Below are 22500 nucleotides of genomic sequence, written 5' to 3' on the forward strand. Positions count from 1 at the left end.
AGATACCGCTGATGCAGAACATGACCCCCAAGCATGGCATTCTGTCTCCTCCAAGATACCGCTGATGCAAAACATGACCCCCGTGCATGGCATTCTGTCTCCTCCAAGATACAGCTGATGCAGAACATGACCCCCGTGCATGGCATTCTGTCTCCTCCAAGATACCGCTGATGCAGAACATGACCCCCGTGCATGGCATTCTGTCTCCTCCAAGATACAGCTGATGCAGAACGTGACCCCCAAGCATGGCATTCTGTCTCCTCCAAGATACCGCTGATGTAAAACATGACCCCCGTGCATGGCATTCTGTCTCCTCCAAGATACCGCTGATGCAGAACATGACCCCCGTGCATGGCATTCTGTCTCCTCCGAGATACAGCTGACGCAGAACATGACCCCCGTGCATGGTATTCTGTCTCCTCCGAGATACAGCTGACGCAGAACATGACCCCCGTACATGGCATTCTGTCTCCTCCAAGATACCGCTGATGCAAAACATGACCCCTGTACATGGCATTCTGTCTCCTCCGAGATACAGCTGACGCAGAACATGACCCCTGTACATGGCATTCTGTCTCCTCCAAGAGACAGCTGATGCAGAACATGACCTCCGTGCATGGCATTCTGTCTCCTCCAAGAGACAGCTGATGCAGAACATGACCCCCGTGCATGGCATTCTGTCTCCTCCGAGATACAGCTGATGCAGAACATGACCCCCGTGCATGGCATTCTGTCTCCTCCGAGATACAGCTGATGCAGAATATGACCCCCGTGCATGGCATTCTGTCTCCTCCGAGATACAGCTGACGCAGAACATGACCCCCGTGCATGGCATTTTGTCTCCTCCGAGATACAGCTGACGCAGAACATGACCCCCGTGCATGGCATTCTGTCTCCTCCAAGATACAGCTGATGCAGAACATGACTCCCGTGCATGGCATTCTGTCTCCTCCAAGAGACAGCTGATGCAGAACATGACCCCCGTACATGGCATTCTGTCTCCTCCAAGATACCGCTGATGCAAAACATGACCCCTGTGCATGGCATTCTGTCTCCTCCGAGATACAGCTGATGCAGAACATGACCTCCGTGCATGGCATTCTGTCTCCTCCGAGATACAGCTGATGCAGAACATGACCTCCGTGCATGGCATTCTGTCTCCTCCAAGAGACAGCTGATGCAGAACATGACCCCCGTGCATGGCATTCTGTCTCCTCCGAGATACAGCTGATGCAGAACATGACCCCCGTGCATGGCATTCTGTCTCCTCCGAGATACAGCTGATGCAGAATATGACCCCCGTGCATGGCATTCTGTCTCCTCCGAGATACAGCTGACGCAGAACATGACCCCCGTGCATGGCATTTTGTCTCCTCCGAGATACAGCTGACGCAGAACATGACCCCCGTGCATGGCATTCTGTCTCCTCCAAGATACAGCTGATGCAGAACATGACTCCCGTGCATGGCATTCTGTCTCCTCCAAGATACCGCTGATGCAGAACATGACCCCTGTGCATGGCATTCTGTCTCCTTCAAGATGCCGCTGATGCAGAACATGACCCCCGTGCATGGCATTCTGTCTCCTCCAAGATACCGCTGATGCAAAACATGATCCCCGTGCATGGCATTCTGTCTCCTCCAAGATACAGCTGATGCAGAACATGACCCCCGTGCATGGCATTCTGTCTCTTCCAAGATACAGCTGATGCAAAACATGACCCCTGTACATGGCATTCTGTCTCCTCCGAGATACAGCTGATGCAAAACATGACCCCCGTGCATGGCATTCTGTCTCCTCCGAGATACAGCTGATGCAAAACATGACCCCTGTACATGGCATTCTGTCTCCTCCGAGATACAGCTGATGCAAAACATGACCCCTGTACATGGCATTCTGTCTCCTCCGAGATACAGCTGACGCAGAACATGACCCCTGTACATGGCATTCTGTCTCCTCCGAGATACAGCTGACGCAGAACATGACCCCCGTGCATGGCATTCTGTCTCCTCCAAGAACATGACCCCCGTGCATGGCATTCTGTCTCCTCCGAGATACAGCTGATGCAAAACATGACCCCCGTGCATGGCATTCTGTCTCCTCCGAGATACAGCTGATGCAAAACATGACCCCTGTACATGGCATCCTGTCTCCGAGATGCAGCTGACGCAGAACATGACCCCTGTACATGGCATTCTGTCTCCTCCGAGATACAGCTGATGCAAAACATGACCCCCGTACATGGCATTCTGTCTCCTCCAAGATACAGCTGACGCAGTAATATGTCCCAGCGCCTCTTTATCACGGGGTCATGTTCTGTGGATGAAGTCTGCAATCCTATTAAGGAACACAATGAAAGGATCCTTTACAGGGGGTTACGCCCACCTAGTCGCTTTCATAAAGTGGTATAGGGTCGCACAAATAGTCATATGCTGGAGTCCCTCACACACATTCTGCCCTGGTTGGTACAGTGCATCAGGTATGTGGTAGTCGGAGCAGGGTTTCTTGGGTTCTTCTTTCTAGGCTTCGCCTGAGCGGATCCCACTAGCTTTGGACATGAGACTAACCCTGCAGGGCAGGCGGTGCAGTCCATAGGATAAATGTGAGGGGCACTTTCGCTGTTCTGAGCTGAAAGTTAAGACTTGAAGGCTGGGTGCAGGAGTTTGCCCGAAGACTATTATGCACCTGGTTGACCGCCAGCTGAGGGGAAAAAAGCACTCATTCCATATAAATGATATATTTATCTCAAGCAGACTGTCGCAGAGCCTGATCACCCAGTGTTGTCCTTCTCCGTTGTGGCTTGCATGTGTGATCCACTGACTGGTGTTCTTGGGTCCTTCTGCGCCATGACATCATTCCCGTCCTGGTCCATTCCATCCCCGGGCACTGGGCTAGCCGCGGGCAGAATGAACATCATGGCAGTTTAGGCAACCTGTGGAGAGAGTAGCCCCATGTAAGTGCTTTTGGCTGTCCATATAATTTTCATTTGCGAAGGTGTGACTTTAGGTCAGGATTAAACAGTAGCTGTCACTTCGAATGCTCCTCCCACGCTTGGCCAGATTTCCAGGCACTTGAACTCACATGGCTGGTGAGTCAAAAAATGACTCTTCATCCAAGGTGAGAAGGAAGATTGTTGTACACCCTTACAAATGATTGGAAGCAGTGTGCCATGAAGGTTGGCTTGGCATTTGAGCGCTTTATTAAAGCAAATTAAATTGCCCTTTATTTAATTTTTTATTACGATAACTAACAGCTGCCGCCCGTTGTAAAGTATTTTGTGAACATTGTGGTCTTTAGATGTTTGCTTATGCAGTGCTGTCTATAACCTGTCAAAGAGAATTTACTGAAGAGGAGTATGTGGTTGAAGAACTAGGGATGGGCGAGGCAGGTCAGATTTAATGAAATCTTTTGTATTATGTTTACTGAAGTGAGAGGAGGGTTGCCTTTGCTGTGTCGTTTATGGAGGATTATGTATTCACGATATTGTGATCTCCAAGGGCACTCTGACATCTGAGCTTGTGGTAAATGTTTAATTCAGCCTGGGTCTGATGGTTTTTTTCTTAATTCACGCCTGTGCTGCTTCTTTCTTGTCTGTATTACAGTAAGAGTTATACTTATCAGATGCGTATACTGTCTCTGGTTCGTGGATACTCATCATGAAGTGTGTCACCCAAATGCCACCAAGTGTTGATTTCATTGGCTGCTGACGTGTGCACTGATATTTCAAACTTCTCATCTGAAGGTTCCATGCAGGTGATGCTGTAATACCTGCCACCTACTAGTATATCATTGACATTACTGTGTGTACTTGGTCTCCAGTGCAGCATGCTGCAGTGCTCTTAATCCAGTCTGTCCGATGTAGCTGGGTACTGTGGCGTACCCTACACCGTGTGCATGATGCATGCACTGGGAGCCCACTAGACTGTGTCATGGTCCCTCTTTCTACTGTGTGAACATACACAACTGGATAGAGCATACATTCCCTTGGTCTTCTTATTCTCATCTCTCCCTTCTGACCTGCAGCTGATTTTCCGGCCACCCTTGGATTTCTACGATGTCCTGATCCACCTGAATCCGAAGCAGATCCCGAGGCACCGGGAGGCTGTGGACAAACCCGTGAAGTCCTTCACCCGGGGGATGCTGAGTAGCGACGCTGCGGTGAAGACCCTCTTCCTTCCAGTTGTGGATTATGACCCGGTCCAGTGCTTCCTTCGGGAGCTAAGGGTAAGGCCAGATCCATTCACCTTCTGATAGATCCAGAAGAACACATTTAGCAAATAAAGAGTGTGAGTTTAACACTTGCAGCCACAACATTGAATTATTACAGAAGTGTAGTTGTTTGCAGGAAAGGATCAATCTCTGAGATCCAAGACACAGCCTGGACTGTGCTGTAGCAGAATTCAGATATATTCGCAGATTCACTGGGTCCGGCGGTTGTGGCATCAACAGTTATGCATCTATAGACACTTCTTTTTAAATTAATGCTTTTCTGTCTGTAAAAGATGCATTGTAGACAGGACTGTAAACCATGTATTTTATGTGACCACATGATATTGGCAGTGTGAGACTGTTCAGTTTAAGGTCCTGTTGCTCTGGTAAAGACATGGAACAAGGGATGCAGGTAAAACCCTGGACCTCTGAAGGACCCTCAGCCCATCCAGTCTTGGAAGCACTGGGGCAGTGATGCAATATAGGGACATAGGTGATTTGCTGCTGTGGAGAAATAGTGCTCCTGTTGGATTACTACTCTCAGAAAGCCAGTAATAGAATGAATTGGGCTAACTTTTTTAAAACAAATTCCCGGAGGCCTCCATACGAACAGTCAAAACCACATGCTGTGTTTGCTCGTGCAGCGCAATGCCGCCCTTGCACTAAAGATTAGTCAAAGGTGGCCTCCAGCTCCCAACTCGGCTCTGGTCTAACTGATTGACCAGTTTAACTCAGCCGAGTCCTCCATGTATTGTGGGAGCAAGGCGTTTCCACGCTTGTGCCCTCTGAGTCACTACTTTATACGAGCTGAGTTACTCTTTTATATGGGCTCGTGTTCGTTGCCTTATAAACTTTCCGAAGAGGAACAACTGACTAAGTCCATCTGAATGAATGCCAGTAGTGTTAACAGCGGTTCTTCAGTATATCACTGAAAGGAGTGGTCTGTTCGCTTATGTTTGACATTTACAGTTCTGGCAAGTGCTCGGTAGCAGCTGGTATTTTATTTTCCTTGGATAGTTTGTGGCTAGTATCTCTCACCCCATTGGTGCTGGTTGTGCTAGTCCCTCATGTAGTGCATTATAACTTAAGTATTCTTTAAGACATTCAACAGTTGATTGTAAAGAGGGCAGGCCCAAGTATAATGCTGGAAGGACCTCTTGTTTCAGCTGAGGCCGCAGAGATGATAAGAGGCGATGGCAAAAGCAGCCATCATTTTCTAAGGCTTATGCCTTGTGTAGTTTCACTCCAGCAGACAAACAGGGCTTCGCCTGTTGGTGGCTTGTCACTGGCACTCTGTGGGTCTTGGACTGAGAAACACTTGCTGCTCTTGGGTTGTTCAAAGTGCCTGTCCGATTTGGCAAAGTGTACTTCACAGTTGGGTTCCATTTGCACCTTAGCAAATGGGCGAGCGGTCGCCTTCCTCTGAAAAGGTAACGGCCTAGGGAAAAAGACCAGAAGAAAAAGTAGGCCACCTCAGATAGGTTCCTGGCAAGATAGGCCGTGTTCTATCGCTTTTACTGTGACTGCTGAAAACTCACACCTGTGAATGAGCAAGATTTATTTGTCCACCCAGCACTACAAGACGCTAACATGGACACCGTTGTTCTCCGCTCCAGTGCTCTCTAATTAGGTTGGATCATTCTAATCAGGGCTCGAGTCGGGGGTAATTGTGTAATTTTCAGACACCGGGACACGTTCAGCACGTGACGTCATGAGGTCATTTGCATATAGTCAGTCCCCCCACTTCTTTTTATAGGACTTGCACCCTGATTCTAATGTATGTCTGACTTACAGCTGCATTCATAGCACAACCTCGAAGGTTGGGATCAGGGTGGCGTGCATATAGTAGCCTTATAGCCCATCGTAGCGGGCTATACCAGCTATTAAAGGCCCGCTGCAGTGTTAAAGGCCCGAGCCAAAGGCGAGGGACTTTAACAAGGCAGCGGGACTTTAATAGCCGGTATAGCCCTGCTACAAAGGGCTATAAGGCTATTGGAACATTCTGCCACTAGAGGGTAGAATGTTCTAACAAATTAAACAAAGGCTTCAGGGAGCGCGAGGGGATTGCAATCCCCTCCGGCTCCCTGAAGCCTTTATTCACCGCCACAAAGAAGAATTGGAATGTTGGAGCTCCGGGCTTATACCAGCCATTATAAGCCCGGAGATATTCCATTGTGTTCAATGGAGCTTCCAACGTTCTAATTATCCTTATATGAAGTCAGAGAAACTCCTGCCATTTGCCTTGCGTCAATTATATGGGAACCATGCTAAAACTAGGATAGTATGTAGTGTCTCATGCTTTGTGAAAATAGCCGGCAAAAGGAGTGGTCCATTCTGCTTCGGCAAAATCTGGGTGGCTATTAGCCCAAATGTAGTATATATTCAGGCTTGATCATCCTGCTTCTAACTAGGTGTTTTAGAAAACAAGATCTCTGGGGATGTTGACTGATCTTCCTTAGCCTCTAAAACGCAGTTCACAAGTAAATCAGGTCAGCTGATGAGCACCATTCCTTCTGGGGGATTTTTTTTTTACTAAAGCAACAATTTTCAAGACTGTTCGTGTTTCTCACCTCCCTTTATGTTGACAATGAGTTTGTCTATGGACAGGAAAATTAGCCCTTTTTAATGCATGCACGTCTTGTGGCCTGACGAAAGAGCGGTGAGGTAAACTTCCCAAGGAATGCATTTATGATCTCCACCCTCCTCACATTCACATGAGTACATCATTTTCTCCAAAAACCTTGAGAGGTAGTCAATGGTGACCTTTTCCATGAGTGAATGTGCCTTACTCTCTTTAAGCCAGGGGTCTTAATGGTAGATCGCCATCCACACAAACACCTTTAAAAATTAAGCATAAGACTGTAGAATTCAGGAGCAAATGGATGGAAGTTTGAGGCCGAGCACAGTCTGCTGTAAATGCTCAAGACACCGCCTTCCATGCCCGTGCTCCAAAAGGCACCAAAGTGGCCTCCTCTCCCTAAGCCACTTCCCAACAGCTCTTCATCCGGCCCTTCCTCTTCGAGACAATATACATTGATGACTTTCATAATGTCAGTGATGGTTTCTTCTACATTCTTTCAAATGACTGCCCTGTGCCCTATGTAAGCTTCCCCCGAAGTGCTAGTGTCCTCATTTTGGGATACCTTTGGTGGACATCCCCTTTCACTAGGAGCGCAACTATGGACATATGTTAGCCCTTATTCTTAACTGTTAGGTAGAGGCTTACTTGTTAGAGGCTTACTTGTGGTTGTCCCATATTTTGCTCTGTGTGTGCTATGATGGGAGGATATGCGACGCATCAGTTCTAATCTATCTATGGTCCTTTTCCTTCTCTGTTGAGAGCATTGGTATGACATACGTTTCTTTGAAAGGATGCCCTTTTCTGTCCAATGGTGATTCCTGCATTGCCTCCGGTCTTTTCTGTTGACGAAAGCACCCTATAACCAGGTGAGTACTTAGATAACAAAGTTCGGTAGAAAGGCGGATGAAACAACTGTAACCTGACAGAGGGCTTTAGAGAGGATGGCTGGTGCGTACATTTCCCATTGCAGAGAGGACAGGGTACACCTTACCTACATCATTAATAGAAAGGGATCCTTTGCTGATCCATACTCCAGAATGAATCTTGCTATGTGGGACCCAAGAGGCAGACGAAGAGAAATCCAAACCAACCCCTCCAAAAACCTCTGTGGTAACACATGGAATCAGGCAGATGACATGCACAGTGGACTGCTATAATTTATATGAGGCTGCAGCTAGTATGTAAAACAATCTGGAAGAAGCAACGTTGTGATGCACTGAGCAATTTGCCCAGCTTTATTTAGGGAAACCTAGATAAGCAACAAAGTGAGATGGGAAATATTTAATGGAGCAGAACCAAGTATTTCCTCACAAAGTAAAACTTGGGCAGGATTTTCCAATAATGTGTATATTGGATCAGGATTCAGGGGCATTGTCTCAATGGACTTTCAAATTGCCATTTTCTTTCCAGGCCTTCCTTGTCATGGCAGGCTACCGCTATAAGGGAAAAACGACAGAGAACATCCTGTGCTTTGCCGCTGCACATTTGAAAATCAGGGAGGTCTAAACCAACTGTGGGTTGAGCAGCCTCGACGATGGTGAACCTGCCAGGGCACACTAGCCTGGTGAAGGATCGCTTCTAAGCAGTGCAAGTTCTCCACACTTGGGGTAGTGAGTTCCACGTTACTGTCCCAGTAGCTCCAAAAAATGTGCCCTAGCCCAAAGCACCGCCTCACCCTGCCTACACGCTGGTGTTTTTGGTTGGCACAGTACCCATGTCCAACCAGGCAGTGGCCTCCTGCCCAGGTACGTGTCAGAACCATAGTCTAATCCGCCAACTCAGGTGCAACCTCACACCATTCACTATAACCTCAGACTGTGAATAATATTGAGACTTTAACCTCTTCCTCTGGTGGCGTGTTCATTCTCAGTTTTCTGGCAGCCTGTTTAATGCTGATAGACTGCTTTTTCTGATGAGACCAGTTCCTCCCCATTGTTTACATGACAAAAGCCAGAGGTAACATGGATACTGACCTTGCTATTGAGTGTGGCATGCTAGGACCATGTGGAACAGACCAGGCTATAGTACTTTACATATTAGGACAAAAGCACCAGAGCCAGGTCAGTTCCATATTGCCCATCATATGAAGCAGCACTACCTGTACTGTCCTCGATCCCTGACACACCAGCAGTGGTTCATGCCTCCTGAGTGGCAGCTGGCTGGAGGTCCTGCAGTAGATGTGATAGAGCTGAGGCCATCTACCCCAACCTAGATCCTGGAATACAAGTATGCTGTTACTCACCACGGCTGGTGACAGCCTATCTATAGCCACTTAGCATAAAACACACATACACATGTGTGTACAAGGCCTCTGAGCAGACCACTGGGCCAACTGGGATGTACAATACAACAAGCCTTAAAAAACATCTCCCAGGATGCTGCCTTCCATGGACTGCCCCTGTGTCCCAGCTGGCCTATTCAGCATTGGCTATCGTGTACCGTGTCTTGCCGTGAATGTCTGCTTTTGAAGCTCCCACTATAATGTGACCTTTTTATGATTAGACTTATGTTTATTTGGTTTGTTAGTTTTTCACATTGCTTTATCGCTTCTGACATGTAACCGTTCTAAACTTCTTTTTTAGGCTGCCTTCAAGGACCTTGCCCTTTTTTTCTATGATATGTATGGCGGGGAAGTGATTGGAGTTCTGTGGAAACCATCAGCCTTTGAACCACAATCTTTTAAAGTAAGTCTGGACCCCGAGTCCTTTAAACAGTTGTGCACATCTCGTGTTCTCTGAAACACAGTGTGTAGGTGGTGAGAATCTGATTTCTGAACAAAGAACTTGGTATGAAGTATAAAAGTGGTTTAACATGGATTGCGTGTTTTGTTTCTGTTGCCAGTTCGCCTCGTCTGTAAAAGGAAGCAGGGAGGGGTTGATGCTGTCTTTTGGAAGGAATATAGCAGGTTACTACGCATGCTATTACCACGCAGTAGGTTACGACCGCGTTGTTACCATGCGTGCCTTTACATCGCAAGTCGTTTCTGCGACTTGTGCTAGGTGGCGCGCTGGACTTAGGAATAGTATAAATTACTATTCCTACTCCAGTTAGCGCAACAGCAAGGAATGTGTTGGATTTAAAATCCAACACATTCCCTGGTGTTGCACGCCACCTAGCGCAAGTCGTAGAAACGACTTGCGATGTAAAGCCACGCGTGGTAACAACGCGGTCGTTGTAACGACCGCGTTGTTAACCTACCTGCGTGGTAATAGCAGCGTTGTAAACGCGGTTTCCCTTTTGGAAGGTTACACCCCTTTACTTCATATTACTTGAGTTTAAACTATTCAAGAGACATTCAGTGGCTGGAGTTGGGTGTACTGGGAGTACGTATTTATTACCATTTTCGTTACATATTGGGCTGTAATTCTACATAGTTCTTCAAAGGCCTGATTTACTTATTTTTAGGTCTTGCCTACAGACTGGCTTCAGCTGCTGTTGGTGAATGCTGATTGTGTATAATACCGGTACAAATAGAGTGCTTTGGGTCAGGTCTTTACTCATTATTGGTTAGATACCTTGTAAATCTAATTTTCTTTCTTCTTATGTCTGTGGCTTTGCTTTCTCTGCTTGTTTGTCCCTCCCATGGGGCGTAGCTTCATCACCATGCTTTTGATTCGGTGACTTGTATCTATTGATGGCTGACATCAGGGCGCTGTAGTTTTTCTTTTTAAGCACTCCATGTGAAGGCATGTGTTTTCTTGCTCTCTCACCCATGAGCTGCTCCTCCCTTTACATTGTCCCCCAGCACTTGACGTATTGGCCTCACAGTATGCCCATTGCTTACCACATTTTTTGTGGAGGGCCTGGCAGATGTATACAGCTCCTTTCTTGGACTGCTTCTTTTTCGAGAATAAGCTTCCGCACACCTTTCTTCCCCCCCCCCCCCCCCCCCCCAAACGTACTGCCATCTTCAAAGGCTATTCACAGCAAAGCATCGTGACACATGTATGCATATGAAGCCATGCAATGCAAGCCATTTAGGCCTTTTTTAAGGTCGTGCCTGGGCAGTGCATGCACTGCTTTGTGAGGCATGCTGTATTCAGGTCGGGACTTGAAGCTCCGCCCATATTTTTCATTTGGCTTTTGTCATTGTTCACTGTAGACTCTGGCTGTTCATTGGTCAATAGGCTTAGTATTCCCTTCTTAGTACCGCCTTGTCTCATTTTGTAGCCTCCCATGGCGTCATCCCCCTGTTACGTGTGTTGTTACTCAGTAGGCTTTAATTACAGCCTCCAGCACTATTTTCTCAAATACCTTTGTCCTGCCTACCGTTGCAGGCAGGAGACACTCTCCTAATGCTTTTTAAAAAACTTTTATAACACCGTCCGAACACATTTGCAATGCAATAGGTCTCACGTTTGCGAGAGTTTAAGCTATTGACATTGTAAATGACAATGCCTTTTATTAATCCAACACATAAATAAAAGGCATTGCCATTTAAAATGCCAATAGCTCAAACTCTGGTAAATGCAAGACCAATTGCATTGCAAATGCTTGTTTTCTTTAGGTGACACCTTTTAAAGGCAAGACACATTTGGTGTTGCAAGTTCTTATTTAATTCATTTTTTTCTAGCACGATCAATACACTTAAGTCTATAACCTGATTTTTTCATGTTGTACTGATTATTCCTAGTTTTACAAATTAGCAATGATACTCTTTTATCCCTCAAGATATCCCTCCAGATAAAAGTTCTTTAGTTATTTGACCAATTAACACACTCAACATGCCCTGCATCAGTGTTTCTGTGTACATTTGAACCCTTTCCCCAGTAGAAGCCTGATCACTGTTGGAAACTGCTAAAGGTAAGGTTTTCCTGTGAATTTAGTGGCTGGTTAAGAAGACCTTGCATCGTAAGTGGCTTGAGGGTTTCATAAGAGTCCATTGCCTTGGAACTGTGGCTGTGGTGCATTGCAGTAAACCCTGACCCTGTTTTTGAAGTCTTCCTTACTTTGTTTTACACTGGCACTACGCGTTGCCGACAGCAGGAGATGCAGAGGAAGGTTAGACAGGAGAGTGTGTCCTGCATGGTTACCGTTTGACTGTAAAAGAGGATTTCATATCTGAGAGATATTGGTCTCGGAGACATCAGAGGCAAGACAAGCATTAGTTGTGGTGAAGTTTGGTCGTCACAAAATGGCGGTTCAGCTACAAAGGTGAGGCCTAGCATGTACGACGGCTGCAATGGAACACAAACTTGAGGCATGTGTTCCAAGTTAGCCACAAGGCTTGATCATAGTGTTGACAAAGAAATCCTCAGCCCGCTTCATAGGTGTATCAACAATTCGTTAAGTGCACGATGTAAGCACAAATTGTACACGGAGAGCGACGTTTGGGACGAGACCGTCAGACTCATGAGCTCAAGATTTGGGAACAAAATAGGATCCCTTAGTTGCACGGACTGCCTTATTGACGTCGCGTAAGATACTGAATCCCTTTGTGGGTTGGAAATATCACCACAAAAGAAAGGCCTTTATCAAAAAGGACATACCCTTGAGAAAGTCGCTGGACGATTTCCCTTTGCAAGCGACGACACACGTGTTGGCTGTCTGAAGCAAGACCAAAAGAATAAAGAAAGAAAATAAGAATTGAAATAACTTGTGTATAATTTGTGCTTACATTCTCCACTTAACAAGTTGTTGATACACCTATGATGTGTGCTGAGGATTTCTTTGTATATTTTGTTGGCTTTGGCCGCCCTTTTGGGGAGGTTGATGGTTCTCCTCCCCTTACAGCAACGTCTTCTAAATAAGTGGTTTTATGTACAAATACATGTGTTATTCTCCTGAGTGGCACCAATATACCTAAGCATTATACCATTCTTCATTAGTAGTTGATCATAGTGTTGATTGTGTAAAGCATCAGCTAGTATGCGACTAGTTGGAAGAGACTTTCAGGATCTACTGTATGGCGTGCTGCAAAGCTTGTCACTTAACAAAGGCTCTGAAACATTTGTTAGGCAGCCTCTTCCGGCATACTAATACACTAAGTCAATTGCGTTTCGTGGTAGTCAAGTAATACTTGTGAGCAGTCATCAGTCGCCATCATTGGGCAGGGTGCTGTGCCAGGAACATGACAACTGCCTACTCTTTAAAAAAAAAATCCTTTTTAGGTCTCACCTGGCGTTAGCAGCGCTGCTCTCTCCATGCGAGGGCTTTTGGAATCAATACGGTTTCAGAAGGGGGCTTTAAGCTGCGCCCTTCTTTTCAATTGTCCTTTTTAGGTTTCGCCTGGCGTTAGCAGCGCGAATGCGCTGCTCTCGCCATGCGAGGGCTTTTGGAATCAATGCGATTTCAGATGGGGGCTTTAAGCCACGCCCTTCTTTTCAATTGGCACCCGTCCTCGTTTATGTTAAACGAGGGCACGTGATTGGCAACCGGGCTTTTGGCTTACCACCTTGTCCACTTTTAGGACGGCCCATGTGGACAGCCCAGACCGCCATCTTTGTTTAGTTTAATGAGCGCGTGCACTCTCACTTCTGATAATGCAGCTTTTGTATCCTGGTTGCCTGACAACGGACAGACTCCTTGAATGGCCGATGCTTTCTAATAGTAGACTGCACGCCGACGCCATCTTTGTTTGGACTTGCTTTTGTCCCGGTCAGTGGGCTGTGTCGGGCGCTGGCAGCGCCTTTTTAAACCTGCCAGAGAATCTCATGCACAACTTGTTTAGTTTAAAGCCTTGACCTAGTGACACAGCGGGGGTGGGTGGGGAGACGGGACTGACTGTCCGCTCAATTACCAGCTCCCAGTATGACAGGAAATAAAGTGTTGTACTTGCAACGGCATGCTCTAAGACATTTATGATGTTAGAAGTGCCTTATAATACACCAATAGCCTGAAAGGGAACGATAATCAATTAATGTTACCGTATAATCGTAAGTTAAAGCAAACAGGCGGTGCGTCGCGGCAACAATTTTCCATAAAATAATTGGCTGCGCACCGCGGGTTAATGGCGCCTCGGCTCGGTCGTAGTATCACTAACGAAGCTGTCATTACGGACGCCGGGCATGAATATTTTACAGGGTTGGCGCCTGCCCGGTTCTTCAACGGGCTGGGCCCAAGCTGCACTTAGAGGCTCTGCAGGGGCATGCCTCTCCCTCTCACGCCACAGGTTTGTTGGGCCCACTATGCTCCTTCAGAGAAGTTGTGGACGTTGACATTCGCCACAGAAACCCACAGGACCAGAAAGTAACCAACCGGACTAAACTGAGAGAAACAGGCTGTCTGAGAGGGTAAGGCAGGAGGAACCTGCTCCGAAACCCTTGGGCACACCCTGTACTTACCCTGAATATGGTCAGCACTGTATACAAGGGGTCAGATGCAGTTCACTTAAGTTACATACACACAAAAGCCCTACCAGCACAAACAAGCAGCCAATGACTACGTCTGCCTGGAGAACTTTGAAAAGGACTGAGCGTACAGCCAAGGTGGCTTGGACTCCCAAGGCTGAATAATTTAACCACCTCACAAGAGAAGGGTGAGGCTCTAGTGTGGATAAAGGGGATTGAGAGTGGGCAGAGAGACACATGAGTGTAGGGGTGGGGTGGGCGCAATGAGAACAAGCCTTGAAACTGCAATAGGTCTTGCCTTTGATTAAGTTAAAGTAATTTGCTTTGCTAACTTATTGTATAGCAAAGCAAATGCCTTTAACTTAATGAAAGGCAAGACCTATTGCATTTTTAATGCTTGTTTTAAATGCATCCTATTTTTCCAGTAAGAAAAACGGTTGCATTTAAACAAAAAAACGACTTTATTTAAAATGTATTCACAAACATGGTAGTCTGCTGACCCCAGTAGGCCACCATCCTTGCGAGTGTCGGACATTCCCAATGGGTCGCAAATTGGTACCTGCCTCATGAATATTAATGAGGCAGGTCCCTTGCGACCTATTTGGGAATCGCAAACCTTGTTTGAGACACTGTTGTACATTGAGTTTCGCAAATTGCGTGTCGCTAAAAATCGCAATATGCGAGTCACAAAACCGGACTGGCCTACATGTGGCCCTAAATGAGTTTAGATTTCATGGGTCTTTTGAAACGGGAAGTGGCCATGCCCCTATGTGTTTGTGTTGGTAGATTTACTTTTTTAGGTGGCCTGAGGTGCAGTGGCTGATTGACATGAGCTCAAGAGGTGTCAACATTTTTGGAGGGAAGTTTTCTTAGAGAGGGGTTGCCAAAGAGAATTTTAATAGACCATGGTGGAGTTTTGTTCACACGAAGTAGGAGAGTACATTAGGGAAATACGACTTTCTACACAAGAAATGTGCTTTGTGTCATCCTGTAAGGAATGGTATGATGGAGAGGTTGAACTGAGGGAAGGGATACAGTTGGCCACAATGGGTAGTTTGGATTGGAAAAAGCAACTAAAAGAAAGACTCTTCAAATACAGATGGTCATCTAATCGAATGATGGGGAAAACTCGTTTCACTGTGTTTTATTTACATACCTTTGTCCCCTGAAGACATTAAGTGCACTCTTTCTCTCAGCTCATTCGCTTTCATTTCCAGAATTTGATCCATTTTTAATGGGAAGGATATTAAAAACAACATTTGTTATGTTATTGGTGTTTTTAGTGCTCTAATCACCTGTGAGGGTATCCAAGTGCTGTGTAACAGGCATGAGCGGTCTGCCCAGGAGGGCTTACTTAAAAAGCCAGGTCTTTAGCTTCTTGCAAAAGGAGGAGATGTATTGTGGGAGGTCGTTTCAGGCTCTAGAGGCCAGGTATGAGGAAGCACACCCCTCCTATCTCTCTCTGTCTGTCTGTCTCTGGCTGTCTTTCTCTCTCTGTCTTCTCTCTCTGTCTTCTGTCCACTTGAAGATTTTTCTTCAGCATCCTTTGGATGTTGAAACAAGACAAGACCATTGCGTTGACGTGGGCAGTCATGTCTAGTTTCTTTTCTATGATGATACCAAGGTTTCTTTTGTGCGAAGCAAGGCGTGTGGTTGGGCCCAAGGTCTGTTGGCCACCAGGTGGGGTCCCATGGCGAGGCTTTTTTGCCTGAGAACCACTACTTTGGTCTTGTCCGAGTTCAGTTTGAGACTAGTGTATTTTATCCAACTGGATACTTCTGTCATGCATGTGATGAACAAACGTATTCCTGGTGTCAGGTATTTTTTCTGAGAAGTACAGTATCAGTTGTGTGTTGGCTGCGTAAGTGAGGATGTTTGTTGTGAGCTCGTATGATGTCATCCTGCGGAGACCTCTAGATGTAGAAAAGCGTCTGGCTGAGTGAAGAGCCCTGTGGGATTAAATACGATCTCGTGCTTCAGTGGGAGTAGGGTGGCATGTTGACTGTTTGGGTTTTTCTGGCGAGGAAGGAACAAATCCATCAGAGGGCGTGTCCCTGGATGCCTGCTTCATGGAGTTTTCAGATTAGAATGGGATGGGAAACCGTGTTGAAAACTGCCTTAGGTCTGGAGGGATGAGGGCTTCATTTTCACCATGTCAAGGATCATCAGTATATCATCTGTTGCTGCCATAAGTGTTTTATCCATGCTGTTGTTGGGTCTAAATCCTACTTGTGTGGCCTCGAGAAACTGATAGGGATTGCTCCTTTGTCAAAGGATGGTGGGGGAGGGGTCCGCCAGGGCCCAGCAGTGAATGGTCTTCATGATTGTTGTGGTTTTTTCTATGGCAAAGGTGTCCCATGTGGTGATTGTTGTCTTCGTTCATTACTAGAAGACTTCTGGACAGGGTCAGGGGGTCCAGTTGTGGCACAAAGTTGCTGTATATGGTCGCGATCTTGTGATGGGTTGATGTTGCTGGTGGCAGCTGTTGGTGTGGTGAAGAATTTGACAGTTGTCAAGATTTCTTTGCTGCTGTTGGTGTTTCCTTCTGATCGAGACTTCTAGCCATTGATTCCTCACCTTAGAATATTCCCCAGGTATCCAACTGGATCTGGACAATCTTGAGCATTACCTCTGCGTGCCGGTAGGTGGTGTCAATTGGCTCCGCCTTGGTGTCATCCGTATTGAAAGTGACACTGTCCATATAAGCACCACCCTTGCATGCTGACATCAGTTCCTTTCTTTCTTTGCCAACAGCGCAGATCCGGAGAACTACCTCAGTCATTTTTTTTACCACCTTTTTTTCGACTTGTTGGCCTTTTATTTTTTACCTTCACTCCAGTGTACTAGGAATATGTGTCTCAATAAACCGGCAGGGTTCAAACCGTGTGGAGAATGTCACCAACAGATGTCTGTCTCTGACCCACGCTTGGTTTGTCTGTGGTGCCTGGGGTCAAGCCACGACACCAGGGCCTACTCCAATTGTAAGTGTATGAATCCAAAGGAGATTCATAAGCGGGACCTGAAGCTCCTGGCGGTGCAGCAGAGTGTGGCTCTGCACTGGTCCCGCAGGAGATAGCTAGGCCGTTTACAGAGCGGTTCCTGCGGACAATCATCTTTAAGATCCAGGAATTTTTCCTCCAACTCAGTAGTCCAAGAAGCACAAAAAGAAGTTGATGGCTTTCCTATCCAGACACTGTGCTTCTGGGCCCTGCTCCAGCACACCACCTGTGAAGCCGGCATCCAGGCCTGCTATGAGTTACTCTGAGCTCCCTAGAGTCGGAGTGACACCTATCCAACTAACAACACCATCACGGGTGCCTCCTGTTATTAGGCCATCCTCAGTGCCTCTGGTGCAGCTCAAAGATAAGCCCATTTTTATCCCCGATTCTGAAACTGCATTGGGCCGGAGCGGTTTGATGTCGGTGCCGATGCGGTTCGATGTCGGTGCCATCCAGGTCCTACCTATTCCTGGACCCCACCCTCCCCCCAAGATCAGCCCTTCCTTCCTGAAGGGGCACATGAGGAGGAAAGGTTTGGTGCTCTTGAAGAGGGCCATGAGCAAGTGGAAAACTGATATGAGGAACGTGATGATTCCAGTGGCCTGGACACCTCACCAGACTCTGGCATGCTTTCCTCCCCCCGGCCCGTGTCTTGAGTGTAAGGAAATTACTCTTCTTGTATAGTCTCCCCAAAGTCTTGGACTGATGCTGCTGTTTGATTCAGAGTGCACTGAGGCTTGCTAACCAGACCTCTGTGCCAGTACCCTGACCTGAAATGTGTATGTTTGACTGGCCTATACTCCATTGGCATAAGCTAACTTACTTGCAAGTCCCTAGAATATGGTTCCCAGGGCTTTTAAGTTTGAGTCATCCCAGGGACTGCAGCGCTGGTTGTGCCACCCTGGGTGTGAGAAAGGTAAAGCATGGCTCCCAGTCTGCCACTGCAGACTGAAAGGGCAGCTTTAAACTGCTATCTCAACGTTGCCATTTAAAACAGCCAAAGCAAAATCAAATCAGGTGTTTGTTAAGTGTGACTACTCACCCGTAAGGGTCTCAAGGTGCAGGGGAGTGTGGGGGGGGGGGGGGGTTCGCAGGTTCCAGGCCATCAAGGAGGGGGTCTGTCGAAGAGCCAGGTTTTGAGGTTTCTTGCGAAGATGGGGAGCGATGTTATCTGTCTGAAGTGGAGCGGAAGGTCGTTCCAGGCTCTGGCCGCACGGAAGGAGAAGGAGCGGCCTCCCGATCTGGTCTTTCTGATGCAGGGCACCACGGCGTAGGAGAGCTGGGCTGATCGTAGGGTTCTTTGGGGTGCGTGGAATTTGAGTCGGCTATTCAGGTATGCTGGTCCTGTGTCGTGGAGGGCCTTGTGAACGTGGGTTAGCATCTTGAAGGTGACTCTAGCTTCGATGGGGTGCCAGTGGAGTGTCTGCAGGTGCTTTGAGATGTGGCAGTGTCTTTGCAGGTTGAGGACCAGTCTTGCGGCGGCGTTTTGGATGTTCTGTAGCTTGTGGGTGAGGTTTTTGTTTATTCCGGCATAGAGTGCGTTGCGGTAGTCGAGCCTGCTGATGTCCAGGGCGTGAGCGACGGTCTTTCTGTGTTCAAGGGGGATCCATTTGAAGGTCTTACGTAGGAGGGGGAGGGTGTGGAAGCAGGAGGACGTGACGGAGTTGATCTGGCGGTCCATTTTGAACTAGGAGTCCAGGATGATTCCCAGGTTGCGTGCGTGGTCCGTGGGGGTGGGCGGGCTTTCGAGGGTGGGGGCCACCAGGTGTCGTTCCAGGCGTCTGGGTTTGGGCCCATGATGAGTACTTCCGTTTTGTTGGTGTTTAGTTGTAGGCAGCTGTTTTTCATCCATTTGGCGACGGCTTCCATGCCTTCTCGAAAGTCGTGTCTGGCGGTGTTGGGTTCGTTGGATAGGGAGAGGATGAGTTGGGTGTCATCTGCTTCTGACACAATGTTGAGTCTGTAGGTTCTGACGATGGGGGCGAGCGGAGCCATGTAGACGTTGAAGAGCATAGGGCTGAGGGAGGACCCCTGGGGGACTCGGTAGGTGTAGGGTCCGAGAGGAAAGGGGGGAGTCTGACCCGCTGCGTTCTGCCGGAGAGGAAGGAGCGGATCCAGTTGAGGGCCTTGTCTTGGATTCCTGCGTCATGAAGTCTGCGTATTAGGGTGCGGTGAGAGGCTGTGTCGAACGCCGCTGAGAGGTCGAGGAGGATGAGGGCTGCTGTATCTCCTTTGTCCAGTAAGGTACGGAAGTCGTCTGTTGCGGCGAGGAGGGCGGTTTCCGTACTGTTTTTTTCTGAAGCCGGATTGGGAGGAGCAAGTGACTCCAGTGGTCAGTTGGCTGACCTCCTGTTAGCAGCACAGGGCCACAACAGCTGAAGAAGCCTGCCTGGGGGAGTTGGTAGTCCGGAGTTTGATTGCCACTCCTCGCCACCGTTCAGACCAAGGGACCAAGACCTAGTGCTCAAATGTTGCCCCAGAGTCAGCGAGACTTGACGGAGAGCAACTAGTTCACCCAAAAGGCAAGTTACTGAGAAAAAAATGAAAAACACTATCATATTTGAAAGCAGCCCAGTGACGACTGGACTTCTGCCAAGTTCAAGAGGACATTGAGTGATGTTGACCCCTGTGGCCAATCACTTCACCATTTACAACACAGCGTCTTTAGCATCCTTGAGCATCTTCAGCATCCTGTATTCCTTGCATCAGGCGCACTCCATCAAAGTCAGTGACAAGGAGCAACTGACGCTGGAACAGAACTGAAGCCAGCTTTTCTGGAGGAGATACATGTTTATGTGGACCTTGCTTGTCCCCCTGAATGGTTCCCTGCAGGAGTTGGTCCCCTAAAGTAACTCTAAGTAACCGCATTGATACTTACCAATGTATTTCTTGAAAATGTTTTTAAGTGCCAAATTTATTGAATTTGCCAATGCTTGTTCAGGGTTAGGTAAAAGTGCTTATTGACTATACCTTGTAGATTCTGTATATTCGGAATCCTCTGGTGGGTCTTTTTCTTTTTGGTGTAAAAAATCAAAACTATTTTTATACATTGGTATCTGATTTCTTGAGTGTCTCATGTACTTCTTCAATTGTTTTGGTACTGTTCAAATGCTTTACACTTGTGCCTTTCTGTAAGCCTGACTAATCAGAGCCACAGCTACCCAGGATTGAGCTAAAGTTTAACAAACAAAACATGACTGGTTCTAAAGGGGTTGGTAGTGTATTACACAGTAAGATCACACCACCACACCATATAATGCACCGTGTTTCCTCACATGGAGTAAGGCTCATCCTTCGCCACCATGGTCAATCGCTGCTCCTCTTTAGCGAAGCCCTCAACAACGTTCTCTGGGGGCTTGGGCTAAACCTTGCACTTTGGCTCCTGTGCAGTTCATTATTGCCTGACGCCATCACCCTGCACCAGAAGACCCAGCCTTCCTCTCCCAGCACCCCTCCCAGGAGGGCTTGGTTGTGCAGGCCCCAACTTCAGTATTCAACCCAAATGAGTTCCCTTCTTCCCCACTGAACAGGAATTGCAAGAGGCTGGACACCTTTTGGGAAGCGTCTTTTCTCTTCCACCAGCCTAGCCTTGTAGTCGATGAACACTGCATGCCTCTTGTGCCGATATTTCTATACTCAGTTGCACAGCTACTTCCCAAACTCCTGAAGGAGGTCTGTGCTATCCTCAACCAAGCCTTGGCAGGTGGTCGAAATGCAACGAAGTTCCCAATCAGGTTTAGGTTGGATATCACAGTCTCCCTAGGCGGAGTCGTGACTTCTACGATGGCACTGCGTCGCCACGCCTAGTTGCAGTCCGCTAGGTTGTTGGGGGATGTCCAAATGTCCCTTATTGACATGCCATTCGATGGCTTCTGCCTGTCTGGCGACAAAGCTGACTCTGCGCTCATGCACTTTCGGGAGAGCTAAGTCACTGCCAGATCTCTAAAGCTTTCCTTATCTGTTTGTTCCCAGCAGCAGTCCTTTCACCCCTAACACGGTCATGACCGGGGCACGTATGGGCACAATACCAGCCGTACGCGCCAGAACAGCCACCTGTTCAGTTCTTGCGGTATTGTGAATCCCACCGGGACTCTAGAATCAGACCCAGTGAGCTGTTCATTCCCCCACCCCTCTGGTGGCAGCCACCTCTAAGCCTCTTTAGTGCACCCTCCATTCAGTACAAGCATCCCATTGGCGGCAGGATTAGGCACCACCTGTCCCAGTGGTATCCAATAACCTCCGACAAGTGGGTGCTTCAGATTGTGTGGAAAGGGTATGCCCTTTCAGCCATCAATGCTTTGTGGTTCATGAATGGTGACTATATCTGGAGGAGGCACAAGGTCCATTCCGTGTCAGGGGAGAACCGTGACTCAATCTGTTCACCTCCATCAAGATAGCAGAATGTCAGGACTTGTGCTCATTGGAGTTTCCTTGCTCGGAGACTCATTTCAATTCAAGTGCAATTCAGGACTCCTGTACACCCCTCTGCTAATATCACTCATGTGCTGATTTCTCAAGAAGATCAGGGCAGGTCGGGCCCAAGTCATTCTTGTGGCTCTGGATTGGGCACAGAGAGTATGGTATCCCGAACATGAGCATCGGTCCTACTGCCAGGCTGCACCTACAGGAGGATCTCCTATTGCAGTAAGAGGGCAGTACATTGCATCTAAACATTCACACTCTCCACCTTCATGCGTGGAAATCGAGTAGTGAGAGTTGAGTTTTTTCAGCTCGGCATGGATGGCACTAACCAACCCTATGCTAAGAGACTTTGCTGTTAAAATGACAAAAGATTTTGTCAGTTTCTAGCTTGGCGTGGATGGCACTCTGCTAATCCTATGTCTAAAAACGTTGCTAGAAAAACAGCCATTTGAGGTGAGCACATTCAGTGCGTCACTGGTGTTGTAGGGTGCTTTGTAATGGAGCTGCTCTCTACCTGAATTTGGAACTGCCCAGAATTCCCCTCTTACTTGTATGCATTTCATAACTATAGTATAAAATAATAATTCAAATCACCGGAAGGCACAATGCAAAACACAATACACCAGCAATATTGATGTTACAAACTGGTACTATCACAATGTCTGTTTTGGCACCTGTCTGCCTCGGTAGTAAGCGGGAGGTGAAAATCAGTCAGCCAGGAATCACTTCTTCCTACAGGCTAACTCAGATGTGGAATGTTTGCTGATCCAAGCATCGTCAGCAAAGTGTTTGCCTGTGTGCCTTAAACACCACTCCCCTTAACAGGGAGTCAAAAAACATAAATCCATTAGGCAGAAAAGTGTTTTTCTCCGGTAGCATTGCTTGTATGTGCACCAGCTCCTTTTGCTTTTTATCCTGAAACAATCATGCCTTATTGGACATAACCGGGTGCCTCGAATTGGTCAGATTATTTACTGTCGCTATTTAATGAAAAGCTTAA

The 22500-nt window shown here is 47.4% G+C and overlaps 1 protein-coding gene across 1 annotated transcript in view; it reads left to right on the forward strand.

Moving 5' to 3' along the window:
* Positions 1 to 22500, forward strand: part of NOL6 (nucleolar protein 6) — a 530178-nt gene that overhangs the window by 502569 nt on the left and 5109 nt on the right. The window contains exons 24-25 of the mRNA XM_085628873.1: positions 4024 to 4224; positions 9373 to 9474. Coding sequence (XP_085484999.1) covers positions 4024 to 4224; positions 9373 to 9474 — 303 coding nt within the window. The remainder of the gene's footprint in view (positions 1 to 4023; positions 4225 to 9372; positions 9475 to 22500) is intronic.

The sequence above is a fragment of the Triturus cristatus genome, chromosome 2_1 (assembly GCF_964204655.1).
Source record: "Triturus cristatus chromosome 2_1, aTriCri1.1, whole genome shotgun sequence".
In the NCBI taxonomy this organism is placed as follows: Eukaryota; Metazoa; Chordata; class Amphibia; order Caudata; family Salamandridae; genus Triturus; species Triturus cristatus.